The following is a 14,234-nucleotide window of genomic DNA, read 5'->3' as shown; positions in this document are numbered from 1 at the left end:
TTTTGGGGGGGGGGGGGTGTTGAGGACACAGTCATAATAAGTATTTTCAAACTGCAAGAAGTGAGTGGGGTAGAAAAATTCAAGTTCGAAGTTGATCTACCATGCTAACATCTGCTTCAGAACAAATAGTAATACATTTAGTGGAAGCTATTAGACTAATTTACTAGTGAAAATTTTAGTTCATAATCACTGCATTTACCTCATTATCATTATAACTTCACAAGAAAATACAAATTAGTGCAGTTTCATCTTTAAGGGAATGACAGATTAACAGAGCAGCTTATAAACCATTAGTCTATGCATTACTTACAGTCTTCTAGGTGGTCCACATAACCATAGTGAAAATTATTAAAAGTCAATGTAACATACAAAAAAATAAAATGCAATAGCATAAAAAAAACTACACCACCTAATAATATTAACTTTGAATGTGGTCATTAGAGTCAAAAGTTGCTCACCTTACATACTCATGACCCCATGACCCAATATCTCCATCTGAACCTAACAACCTGTACTTTAAACTCTCCTGCAAGAGTAAGAAGCCATCAAATGACACAATGATGCTTAGGGTTACCAAACTCAAGTTTCTTTGAAGAAAACCAATAGAAATATCAAGCTCAGGAAAATATTTACGGAAAGCATTAAATACGAATACATAATATAAGGAGAGGATTTATTTAATTTAAAAAAAAAAATAAAAAATAAAAAGGAGAATGAGAAACTATGTGAAATGACCAGCCATGACCAAACTGTCGCAGTAAAAACCAGTTTTCAAATAGTAATTCTTTCTAAAACAGAGATCACGGAAATAGAAAATCCATTAAACCCACGATTTGCTCAATACATGCAGGAAACAACATCAACAAAGAACATACAGATCAAATACAGCCATATTGATAAAGTGAAGACCATATATGTAGAAACCTAAAAGAACTGCCAGCACCCTCCATAGATCTTCCTGCTTCTTTTTATCATTTTCTCATTTTTCGTTTAATATCTACAAAATCAAGAAAACTAGAAGAATCTCAGACAAATGTCCTGATGCGTGCAGTAGATCTAAAACAGCCAAAAAGAGAACTTAAAATTTCCAGTATGTGGGCAGGAACTCAGGTTCTTTCAATTTTCTTACTTTTGTTACAATGGCCAGTCCTAGTGATGCAGATTAATTACCAAAATAGGCTTGTTTTATTAGGAATAAGCCTAGGGTTGGGTTCCATACATGTTAGGCTTTTGATCCCATGTGTTTTGAGTGTAATAAACCACTTTTATGGGTCTAAAAAGGGGGCTCTAAGATTGAGTACGGGATTACTAGTCAGTTTCCATTTTCATTAGTTTCCTTTCTAGTTGGGCTTGATTTGAATTATATTTGTTTCCTTATGAGTCAAGTTATTAATTGAGTCAAGTCCTTAGTAGTTAGTTTCCTTTTTCAACTAGTTTTTAATTTCAGTTAGTTTCTAATTTCAGTTTTTAGTAGCTATTGTATTAGGAGAATATTTGATTTCCTTTTTGAGGAACCTTCTATTTTGTAATTCCTCCCCCCCATTAACATTATAAATAAAGAAGAGGAGGCTCCTAAAGGCCTAGATGATTTTGATAAAAAAATTAATGATTGTTGCTATTGTCTTCTACATGGAGATTTGTCTTGTGTTTGATCAAGGCTGATGAAATTGGTGTTTGATCCAATTGACTCTCAGCGGTGTAAAGCACAAGAGGTCATCTTCCTTAACTCATCTTCTTCTTCTCTCAACTACACAAAGTGTTATTGATCTGCTCAAGTTCTTACAGGTATTAAATTCAGTTTTCCTTCTCAGTTCTGCCCAGAAAATTGCAATTGCATACTCTGTTAGCAATTTTCAGAACCTGCCCAGACCTAACCAGCCATCAGTTTTGGCTGATTTTTGGATCGAAGTTAGGTCCTACCTAAGGGGGAACTCGACCCAAAGGGGAACCTTTTCTTTCAAAGTGTTCAAGAGATATTAGAAATCTCCCAAATTTTGTCTTCTAGTGACCTATTCTACCCATATTTGCAATTGATTGACTGACTCTAATTTCCTTGGTTTCCTATGGTGTTTATTCATGATTTATGACCTGTTCTTACTCCATATCAATACCTGTTATGTCTCTTCATATCTGATTATATTTTGGTGACAAAATCCTTCACTTCTGGAATCGACAGCCTAATTTCCAGAACTGATTTCTTCATTATTTCTGATCTATTTGTATTGATGTTCTATTCTAGTGGTTCTTTTGATAGAAAGATCCTACAGTTGAGACTTGGTTAGACTCCATATCCCAGTATACATTACCTAGTTCAAGTAGGATTCAAGTTTCATCATTTACTTCCTTGTCCTTTCAATGTAAAACAAACCCTAGTTACCATAATCGTCAAGGTGCCACCTACGTGACAAGGTGCACAGACATGTCCAAGGCAACTGGGTGCCCCATCTGTTTAGTTGCCCAGATATTGCATCATGTGAAAACAGCACTAAAAGACCCATAAGAACTGCAAACAAGTGAGATAGGTATGAAAGGGAAGCATTCTAGGGATATCTTTCTTCCTTTTTTCCTGTGCACTTGCTCAGATAGCTCACTATTGGTTCGTTACTGACTGGATTATTCATTCTGTTCAATGTAAAACAAACCCTAGTTACCACAATCGTCAAGGCGCTGCCTACATGACAAAGTCCACAGACATGTCCAAGGCAACTAGGTGCCTCATCTGTTAAGTTGCCAGATTTGTTCTAGTCCAAAAATGGGTAAATTAACAGAGCAAGAAGGGGAGGGGAAGGGAGGATAAGGGAGGAGGAAGAAGAAAAGGGCAAGGGGAAAAAAGAAAAAGAATAAGAAAACACATGTTGGAACAAGAATCAGCACACAAAGTGAACAAATTTTCCTCAAATAAGACACCCAACTTGGGCGCCAAGGCACCTGGCAACTAACATGGCTCACTTTGGCTCCATGACAACTATGTTAATTACACTAACACTTGAATTTAGAGTCCTAAAACTATACCAATAGAGGAGTTTCAACCTCTCCTCTTTTCACATTTTAAAGTTATTTCCTGCAAATACTAGCACAAATAAACTATACAATTATGAGTTGGCAGGAATTTTTAAAGTCGATAAGAAGAGTTGTAATCTGTTCCATTATTCAATTAGCGCAATCAAAAACTTTGTCCGCGCATTACTCCTATCTGTGCATTCATGGGCTTTAGGGGTGGATTCCTTATAGCCTAGGAAGATCCCAAAGTTCCTTTCTTTTTTTATTTTCTGTTGTCCATTCAATTTATCTCCTACCTTCCAGTTGTGTCATTCAATTACAGGCTTACAGCTAGAACATAAATTTTCCCATATCAGTTTTGAACCTTTGTCAGGTTCCCTACAATTTCTTCTTCTGCATATGTTACCCTAATTGACTAGAGAGATTCCCCATATACAGCTTAATCAATTAACAAATCCTTGGACCAGTTTTCATCTAATTTCATTCCGAGCACATGATATCTGCAGCTTATCCCACCCAGCAGCACATATTAGCACTAAGGAAAATAGTTATTTCTCTTAATGAAAATAGATGAAAACTGATTGAAGCACATATCTTGTTAGGCCACAATGTCCACTTTCCTAAAGTGCGGCTGTATTCTGGGATATTTTCCTTAGTTTCTTCAGTTTGCTATTAGCTCCCTTCCCATGTCAAACAACCATAAAATATTGCATATTCCTTAGTTTTTTTAGTTTTCCAATAGTTCTCATTCCAGAAAACCTTAAAATATTGCATAATTTCTAGATCATTTCATATTTTCCTCTTCATTCTCTGCTTTGAAGTGCAAGAGTTTTGTTTTCCCAGACCATATCCCCAATTACATAAAAAAAACACTAAGTTCATAGCGACAAAGTTCCTTTTTTTCCTCGTTTATAAAAACAAAAATGGGGTTAAAAAAACCTGAGAAACAAATAAATGCATTTGAACAGTAGGGTCACACACTTCAAACTAGAAATAGAATTATGAAGAAACTTTGCATACCCGCTCTCCTTCAGCAGACATAGTCAAGGCCAAAACTGAAAGTATGTCTGCGAGGAATTTCTGCAAATAAATGGAGAAAGGGAATCTTAGAAACCACATAAGCAGTAGTGCTCTTTCAACAAATTAGGGAAAATACCCAAACAAACTGTTCGTACTTTCTCAGGAGAATCGTTCATTGTATTGTAATATGCTTTCAAGGTTCCATAGTGGGGACGAAGAAACTTTAATGGTTTCGGAACCGAAGTCATGGAACTTGTAGATGTTCGGATCTCCTGCCTACAAGAACAAAGAATACACACTGTCAAGATATACTGTAGATAAAGTTATTGTAGGCATTACCACTGCCTGAAAATAAAAAACAATGTTCCATGAAGATTTATCCACAATAAGAGAATGCATTCCTACAGTAAGAAACATTATGTTACAACTTCACTCCATACATTCCTCCCCAATGAAAAAAAAACCTATATGCTATTGTACACCTCCGAAAAAATGTGTGACATATTTAAATAGGCAGCAAAAGCACTTCCTCTACAGATATCACATATATATACACAGAATACAGCGCACTCTATTAACATTTTTTTCCCCAGATTGCTGTCTCCCCAGTGATCATGGTACATATTTATCCGTCTGGGTATCTAGAGATATACCCCTATAGTCTCTAGTATAGTAGATGGGTAAAGAAATTAGATTCTATTCTCTTCTTTTTTTTGTTCGTTATACTATATTTCATACATATCTGAACGAAAAGTTAAATTAGTTGATTGAAAAACCTTTAGAGGAGTTGAAGGATAGGAATAGACAAGATTCATTTCCTATACAGTACAAATAGAATCCGATCGTTTGTATTTACATGTTCCAGACATTCCTCTCGCAGAAAAATGGGCACTAACCTTACTTATGCGCCCCCCCCCCAAAAAAAATAAATAAATAAATAAATAAATTTTCCTTGCTATGGTACAATATTCAATTAAGCATGCATATAAAGGACCTACTTCCTGATTCAAAAAAAATTATCTGACACATACCCCACCGAGGCAGTATGCATAAAATTCATACTAAATGCTTGACAAAACAAAATTCTGTACGAGTATTATTTAAGATAGGGCTTGCGCTCCCTATAAAGGGCAGCAGTCAAAGTTACCTATTTCATGGATTATATCCTAAAAAGTGCACAGCTCAAATGCCCTAAACACTATCTATACTTAACATCACTCTTCATATTTCAGCTTCTCCCACCTCAGTCCCGACATTATGTTGACTAGCTTTTCCAACTTCCTCATACTGAGAGTTACAACAATTGAAGCCCAACCAATAAAACAAAATCCCTACAAAATCGAAACTTTAATGGAATAAGCTACCTCATACTCTCAAGTGCGACTTTCTGCAATCCCGGGTCAGGATCCTGAACTCTCTCAACATAAAGTTCCAACTGCTGCTTTAACGCTAAATCTTCATCTGACTGTAATTAGAAGACAAAATACGGTTAGCAGATCGAACAGATTAGACGACGAGGAGAAAATTTCAATAAAAACGGTAGAAGAAAGAAAAGTAGGTTTTCGAACTTACAAGATCTTCCTCCTTCTTCTCATCCTTCTTCTTCTTAGGGTCCTTGGAGGGGACCTTCAAAGACGCCTCCTCCCGATTTGCTCCATCTTTAGGGTTTGGATCCGCCATGTTTCAGAGCTCCCCAACGGTGAAAACCCCCCAATAATCGAAGAAAAGGTGAGAACTGGAAATAAACGAAGATACGGAGATAGGTTTTGAGTTAGTGAAGGACTGAAATAAAAATACTTTATCGGACTCGCAACCCTTATCAAGGACTGCGGATATTCTGACTTGGGATATAAGAAAGCCTGGAGAGACTCTTGACCAATAGAAAGGCTGGAGAAAGTATATATCAATGCCCCCGAGATGCTTTCCATCACTCTTGTATTGGTTGTTCACGATTAAACTGATAGCCAAAATCTATATCTGTAACCGTATCCATATCCGTATTCAGCTAAAGGGTATCTGGATTTCACTCTAAATTATGGAAAAAATAATTGCCTGATCTGATTAGATAATCAATTAATGTTTTGAGGGTTCTTGAAGTTTAAACAAGTTATGAAAAATGAGAAAAAGAGTTAAAACAACCTTAGAAAGATGAATTAAAAGCAAATTGTATTCATTGGGGGAGGAAGATCCGGACTACACTAGTTAGAGAATAAATGAATAGTCAAAATCTGAATTTTATGCGCATTCATATCCATTTAAGGGTATTTGTATCCGATCAAGGAATATCCATGGATGGGTTGCTGCTCTAGTCTCCCTGAGGATTAATCAAGGTGCGTGTAAGCTGGCCCGGACACCTTGGTTAACCAAAAAAAAAAAAGGAATATCCAGATCCGATAATATATGATTCATATACATCCCTTGTTGAAAGAACCTTAAAAGAAAAGGAAAAAAGAATACTACCCAAGAGCATTGTATGTAACCCCTAGACACATGCTTTTTCCCTAAAAAAAAAAAAAAAAAGGCCTAGAACACATGTGGTTGCGAAAAGATTGCATTGCCCCCAACCCATGGGTTGAAAATGCCTTCGTGCAGCCTCCCATCAATCTAAAAGATTGCATTGCCCCCAACCCATGGGTTGAAAATGCCTTCGTGCAGCCTCCCATCAATCTAAGCACTGATGCAGTAGCTGAGCAAGTGAGTAGTGTTTTTTGGCCCTTCCCCCTCCCCCTCCTTCGAAAAGAAAAAAAAAAATGTAGCCCAATTAGATGATTCCTATCAAAATTGGAAAGAGTCGGATTGAATGGAGAAAAATAAAGCCCAACTGCAAATATTGCTCTCAATGGACCACATTTGGAAGAACCAATATTGATACCTTAAGCAATGTGTAATACTGTCAATTTTATCATGTCTTACCCAGCTCTCTTTTGGAGGTTTTAAAAAATTATAGTTAAAGAGTATTGGATATGTGTGTTCATCAAATTCAATATTAATAATTAACTGATATTATTAATTCTCTTAGGTCAAAATATCCTTTCGACATTTCAGGGTAAATCAGTATAATTCTCACCTCCCTCCCCCTTCCCCTCCTAACCTTGCACATGCAGGAGTTTTGTGTATTAGATGTTGGTGTATGATGTCTTGTATTCCGTTGCAGTCATGATTTAAAGTATCTCCGATACCGATACGATACCCTCCGATACTTATCTTAAATTTAGACGACCAATACGATACACACTGATACGGTACATAGAATTTTTTAAATCTTTTCTTATCGATATATATCCTACGATACATACCGATATGCATCAATACATCAGCAATACACATCGATACGATATGATATGCATCGATACAACTCTATGAAAAATATAAAATCGAGGTGAAATGTATGTTTTGGTATGTATCGGTATGTATCGATCAGTACGTATCGATGAGTATCGGTATGTACCGATACAGTGCGCTATGGTCATATAATAGCTAAGATGGGTAATTTTTTAGAAAACATGATTTTTTCAGGGGTTTTTGTTCCAAAGTTGTTGCCAGCCATATCTCTCTAACTAAAGTGGAAATCAAGGTTGGGAACAAGAATTTTACATTTATGGGACAACTACAAACCTTGAATTCTTAGTGTAATAACCTCAATTTAGTGTTTATGCATAATACATGTCATCAATAGCTTTTTTTAACAAATTCTTTATGCAAAAGTGTTTAAAAAAATGTTTCTTATCCATTTATGTGTGTATCTTTAGCGTATCTCCGATACGATACGATACCCTCTAATACGTATCTTAATTTTTGCCGACCGATACGGTGACCGATATCGATACTTTAATCCTTGGTTGCAGTTTAATCCAGGGAATACTGGTGCAGCACCTAGACAGGCAGGACGGCGGTGTTGTAACCCTATTCTCCATTTGAGGGCAATTGTGTACTTTTCGGATTAGGGTTTTTTCGTTATATATTTGTAGCGAGGGTTTATTTCTTTGTAATGCAAACAATACTTAGAGGTGTGAGGACGAGCGCTGTAACCCTATTCTCCATTGATAGTGAAGCAGGATCTCATCTCACTGGGGACGTAGGCAACCTTGCCGAACCTCATAAAATCCATGTGCATTGTTTGTTTTATTTTTCCATTATCTTCTGCATCGTTTTAGGGCTACATTTCGACAAATTGGTATCAGATCTCTAGGTTTCCGTTTTCTAGGGTTTACTATCACGATGGCAGGGAAGAGATCAAATGTCAAGTATAACATCGAAAGGTTTAATGGGAAGAACAATTTCACCCTCTGATGTCAAAGGATGAAGGATCTTCTGATACAGCAGGGTTTGGCAAAAACGTTATTAGGGAAGTTGAAGAAACCTACAAAAATTACTGATGAAGATTGGGAAGAGATGGAGGAAAAGACGGTAAGTGCTATTCGATTAAATGTTTATGATGATACCCTACAATATGTTGTGGGTATTGAATCTGCACCGTAGTTATGGACGAAACTTGAAAGCATCTACATGACGATGTCCTTAACGAACAAGTTATTCGTGAAGAAGCAATTGTATTCTCTACAGATGAAGGAAGGTACGAATCTATTAGAGCATCTTAACATGTTCAATCAGATCGTAAGTAAATTTACAAACCTGGAGGTTAAGATCAAGGACGAAGACAAGGCGTTACTATTGCTGTCATCGCTCCCAGAATCATATGATCACCTAGTAACGACTCTCTTGTAAGGGAAGGAGACCCTTGAGATGGATGAAGTCGCAGCTGCCCTCATGTCCAATGATACAAGGAAGAAGGCCAGTAGTACGAAATCTCAAGGAAAAGGTTTTTTTGGAGGTGACAAGGAGCAGGAAAGAGGGAGATCAAATCAGAAGGGATCTGCGAAGGGTTGATCGAAATCAAAAAGGGCAAAGACAAATGTCTCTTGTTACTATTATAACAAGGAAGGTCATCTGAAGAGAGAGTGCTTGAAGAGGAAGGCGGACTTAAAGAAGAAAGGTGTAGATAAGGCATCTGAGGAAGCTAGCGTGGCTGACAGTTCAGATGGAGATGATGGAGATGTACTCTCTATATCATTAGGTAAGAATCAACCTTCTAATTCTTGGATTTTAGATTCTAGATGTTCATATCACATGTGTCCACATAAGGATTGGTTTGATACATATCAACCATATAATGGTGGGTCTATCCTAATGGGGAATGATGACGTATGCAAGACCATTGGGATAGGCACTATCAAAATCAAGATGTTTGATGGGATAGTAAGAACCTTAGCAGATGTGAGACATGTACCAGAATTAATGAAAAACTTAATATCTTTGGGGGCACTTGACTCAAATGGCTGCAAGTACATAGTAGAAGGTGGAGTTCTCAAAGTTATTAAGAGTGTAATGGTTGTCATGAAGGAACAGTTAGCAGGAAACCTAAACAGACTCATAGGGAGCATAGTTACAGGTGGAGCATCTATGACTACAGATGCAGTATTTGATACAAATGATACCTATCTATGGCATATGTGGTTAGGGCATATGAGAGAAAGAGGATTGATGGAGCTTCATAAAAGGAAAATGTTGAAAGGAGTAAAAACTTGTAAACTGAACTTCTGCAAGTATTGTGTGTTCGAAAAACTGTGCAAAGTTAGTTTCAAAACTGCAAAACATAAGAATAAAGGGGTGCTTGATTATGTACGCAGCGATGTATGGGGTCCTTCAACAACAAAATCTAAAGGTGGGACAGAATACTTCGTGACCTTTGTTGATGATTACTCAAGGAAAGTCTGGATTTACTTCATGAAGCATAAAGGTGAGGTTTTTACTAAATTTAAGGAATGGAAGGCTGAGGTAGAAATGAAGACAGAAAAAAAAATTAAATACTTGAGAACAGATAATGGAGGAGAGTACACATACAAGCCGTTTCTAGAATTGTGCAAAGCTGAAGGGATTACACGTCACTTCACGGTTCCAAAGACACCACAGCAAAATGGTGTAGCTGAAAGGATGAACAGAACACTTCTAAAAAGAGCTCGGAGTATGAGGTTGAATACAGGGTTGAGCAAGAGATTTTGGGCAGAAGCAGTGAACATGGCATGTTTCTTCATCAATAGGTCTCTATCAAAGGCGATTGATTGTAAAATTCCTGAAGAGGTATGGATAGGAAAATCAGTAGATTATTCTATTCTAAAAATATTTGGTTGTCCAGCCTATGCGCATATTGAGAGTGAACAGCGTTCCAAGTTAGACTCAAAGTCTAAGCAATGTATCTTTCTTGGTTTTAAGAAAGGTGTAAAGGGATTCAAGTTGTGGGATCCAAGTTCACAGAAAGTTGTGGTTAGCAGAGATGTTGTGTTTGATGAGTCTCATATAGTGAAGTCAAATTACAATTCACAAGCAATTGATGAAAATAAAGAAGGTTCTACTGTGCAGGTGGAGTTAGGTGAGTTAGAAACAATAAGAGAGAATGAGTCATCAAGTGATTTACCAGGACAACAGGAAGCAGTAGAAGTTCCCTATACTGTGGCAAAGGGTAAAGGGAAGCGTACTCACAAAGCACCTATGAGATACGGATTTGAGGACATAGTTGCCTATGCCCTCACTGTAGGTACAGGTGATCCATCTTCCTACCATGATGCTTTGAGTGATGCACAGCATGATAACTGGATGACAGCTATGATGGAGGAAATGTAATCTCTACAGAAGAACAAGACTTGGGAGATTGTGGAAAAACCCAAGGGAAGAAAAATCATTGGGTGTAAATGGGTCTTTTGTAAGAAAGAGGCAGCATCTGAGAAGGAGAGTGAAAGGTATAAGGCCAGACTTGTAGCCAAGGGCTATGCACAGAAGGAGGGGATAGACTACAATGAAATATTTTTCCGGGTGGTGAAACACACTTCGATCAGGGTACTACTTGCTTTAGTGGCCATGTATGATTTAGAGCTTGAACAACTTGATGTGAAAACTGCATTTCTTCATGGTGACTTGGAGGAACAGATTTACATGGAGCAGCCTGAAGGTTTCAAGGTGCAAGGAAAGGAAGACCATGTTTGTCTGCTTAAGAGGTCGCTTTATGGCCTTAAGCAATCTCCTAGGCAGTGGTACAAGCGCTTTGATTCTCACATGATGAAGATTGACTACACAAGAAGTGAATATGATAGTTGTGTTTATTATAAAGTGTCAAGTGATAATTCCATTATTTTGTTGATGCTTTATGTTGATGACATGCTCATTTCTGCAAAGAACAAACATGATATAGTCTCTTTGAAGTCTTTGTTGAGTGTTGAATTTGAGATGAAGGATCTTGGTGCCGCTAAGAAGATCCTTAGCATGGAAATCCTTAGAGATAGAAATACAGGTAAACTTTGGGTAACTCAGAAGAGGTATATTGAAAAGATGCTAGAGAGTTTCAATATGAAAAGGCCAAGCCGGTTAGCACTCAGTTAATTAGCCACTTCAAGTTATCTGAAAGGGAATACCCTACAACACATGAGGAGGTAGAGCAGATGTCTCAAGTCCCTTATGCTAGCGCAGTTGGGAGTCTCATGTATGCTATGGTTTGTAGCAGGCCGGATTTATCTCATGCAGTCAGTGTTGTTAGCAGATACATGAGTAATCCAGGGAAGGAGCATTAGAATGCAATTAAATGGATCTTCAGATATTTGAGCAAGACTAAAGATATATGTGTTATGTTCAGTGGTAAGAGAAGTTCTACAGAATTGGCGGGTTATGTTGATTCTGACTATGCTAGTGATTTAGACAAGAAGAGGTCTACCACAGGGTATATGTTTACATTGGCTGGTGGACCTATATCATGGAGGACGATGCTTCAGTCTACAATTGCATTGTCCACTCTAGAGGCAGAGTACATGGCAGCAGTTGAAGCTGCCAAGGAAGGAGTCTGGTTGGCTGGACTGGTTCGTGAGTTGGGGTTTGAGCAAGGAGGTACAATGTTACATTGTGATAGTTAGAGTGTCATACATATTGCAAAGAATCAGATGTTTCATACAAGGACAAAGCATATTGATGTGAGATTTCACAAGATCAGGGAGCTTGTGTCAAAAGGCAGTATTCACTTGAGAAAAATTCATACAAATCTCAATCCTGCAGATATGTTTACAAAGCCAGTTACTACAGAGCAGTTCGAGTCCTGTTTGGACTTGATTAATATTACTCATTATTGAAGATGAGGGACGCACCAAACAGGTGCGGGTTTGTACCTCTAATGAGGTACAACGATGAGGACGTCTATAAGTTATCTTTACAGGAGGCTCGACAGAATTCAAGTCAAGGTGGAGATTGTTGGTGTATGATGTCTTGTATTCCGTCACAGTTTAATCCAGGGAGTACTGGTGCAGCACCTAGACAGGCAGGACGGCGGTGCTGTAACCGTATTCTCTATTTGAGAGCAATTGTGTACTTTCCGGATTAGGGTTTTTTCGCTATATATTTGTAGCGAGGGTTTCTTTCTCTGTAATGCAAACAATACTAAGAAGTGTGAGGACGAGCGTTGTAACCCTATTCTCCATTGATAGTGAAGCAGGATCTCATCTCATCGGGGACGTAGGCAACCTTGCCGAACCTCGTAAAATCCGTGTGCATTGTTTGTTTTGTTTTTCCATTATCTTCTGCATCGTTTCAGGATTGCATTTCTACATTAGATACACCTTTTTTTATTATTAATTCTCTTAATTATCATATCTTTATGTATTGTTCTGTTGCTTGACTAATTGTGCTTGAATTTAGGTTAAGACCTGATGGTGATCAACCAAGTATAATAATTACATTTTTAAAAATTGGTATCATCTATTCATTTAGTAACTCATATGGCGTGGGTTGTAGGGGAGCAGTTTTTTTATTTTCACAAAAATAAGGGGAGAAATTTTTTTCTTTTTTTTTTAAGGTTTGAAACATTATATTTAGTACAATGTTTTGGGAGATTTTCTAACCTATGTTTGTGTGGAGAAAAATCTATTGTGCCGATTTGGTATCCTCATCAAACATCAATGATCTGAAAAATGGAAGACATTATGGACAAGCTCTACTATCATAGAATGTTGAAGCACTGTCAATTGAATATCACTACTTCAATGGATCATCAAGGCCAAGCAACAAGGATGCAAGAATGGCACAGGACATCGCCAAAGGGTGTTATATATCACTCAAGACTAAAGAATAGGTTTTATTTGTAATCTTTCGCTAATCCTAATTAGTATACTTGATTCGCATCGCTTTAAGATCCCAAGGAGAAACTTCCTTAAGCCACACAACTTTGATCAAAAGGTTTGGAGACTAGACTTGTGACCATAGGAGAAACGTAGGTCTATATTGGCATATTAGACATGACCTTACACATTGTGGTAGAGAAAACTATCTAGTCTAAACATTCACATCATGGGTTTAAGTGTCGATGAGAATCGTACTGTATCGATCGATACGTATCGGTATCATTCGGCATTAGTACGATACACATTGATATGATTCAAGGGAATATTTGCTATTCCAGAGCAATACATAGAATTTACCATGAAAGAAAGCTCCACTATAATAGATATTTCGACTAGGGTAAATATTGTGTCTATGTTAAAAAAATGAACATAATTATCATAGTAGTTCCTATTCAAGAAGAAGCTCTTATCTACGACTATGAACCAATATAACATTCTTCATGGCACTCATCATAAGGGCAATGGCGATGCCAATGCCAATAGAAAAACTGTAAGAAACCTCATCATTTTGAATATTTCAACTAAATATACTCGTTTTTCAGTGCGATATGTCCATTTTAGTGTTTATGCATAATAGATGTTATATATAGTTTTTTTTTTTAACTATTTTTTTTTATGAAAAAACATATAAAAAAATGTTTCCCATCTATTTATATGTGTATCTTTAGGATATTTTCGATACAATACCCTCCAATACGTATCTTAATTTTATCGATCGATACAACAACTGATACTAATCCATATAAAAAATGTTTTTTTTTTAACTTTTTTTTTTTGAAAAAACATATAAAAAAATGTTTCCCATCCATTTTTATGCATATCATTAGGATATTTTCGATACAATACCCTCCAATACGTATCTTAATTTTATCGATTGATACAACAACTGATACTAATCCATATAAAAAATGTTTTTTTTAACTATTTTTTTTTATAAAAAAACATATAAAAAAATGTTTCTCATCCATTTATATGCGTATCATTAGGATATTTTCGATACAA

The 14,234-nt window shown here is 36.9% G+C and overlaps 1 protein-coding gene across 1 annotated transcript in view; it reads right to left on the bottom strand.

Annotated features, from left to right (window-relative positions):
- LOC122081948 (26S proteasome non-ATPase regulatory subunit 2 homolog A-like) overlaps nucleotides 1-5,840 on the bottom strand; it is a 19,611-nt gene extending 13,771 nt beyond the window's left edge. The window contains 5 exon segments of the mRNA XM_042649379.1: nucleotides 459-526; nucleotides 4,021-4,080; nucleotides 4,176-4,296; nucleotides 5,385-5,485; nucleotides 5,593-5,840. Of these exon segments, the coding sequence (XP_042505313.1) occupies nucleotides 459-526; nucleotides 4,021-4,080; nucleotides 4,176-4,296; nucleotides 5,385-5,485; nucleotides 5,593-5,700 (458 nt within the window). The 5' untranslated portion in view covers nucleotides 5,701-5,840.
- Nucleotides 5,841-14,234: the final 8,394 nt, after the last annotated feature.

The sequence above is a fragment of the Macadamia integrifolia genome, chromosome 6, assembly GCF_013358625.1.
Source record: "Macadamia integrifolia cultivar HAES 741 chromosome 6, SCU_Mint_v3, whole genome shotgun sequence".
Lineage (NCBI taxonomy): Eukaryota > Viridiplantae > Streptophyta > Magnoliopsida > Proteales > Proteaceae > Macadamia > Macadamia integrifolia.
This window is presented reverse-complemented; position numbering and strand designations above follow the sequence as displayed.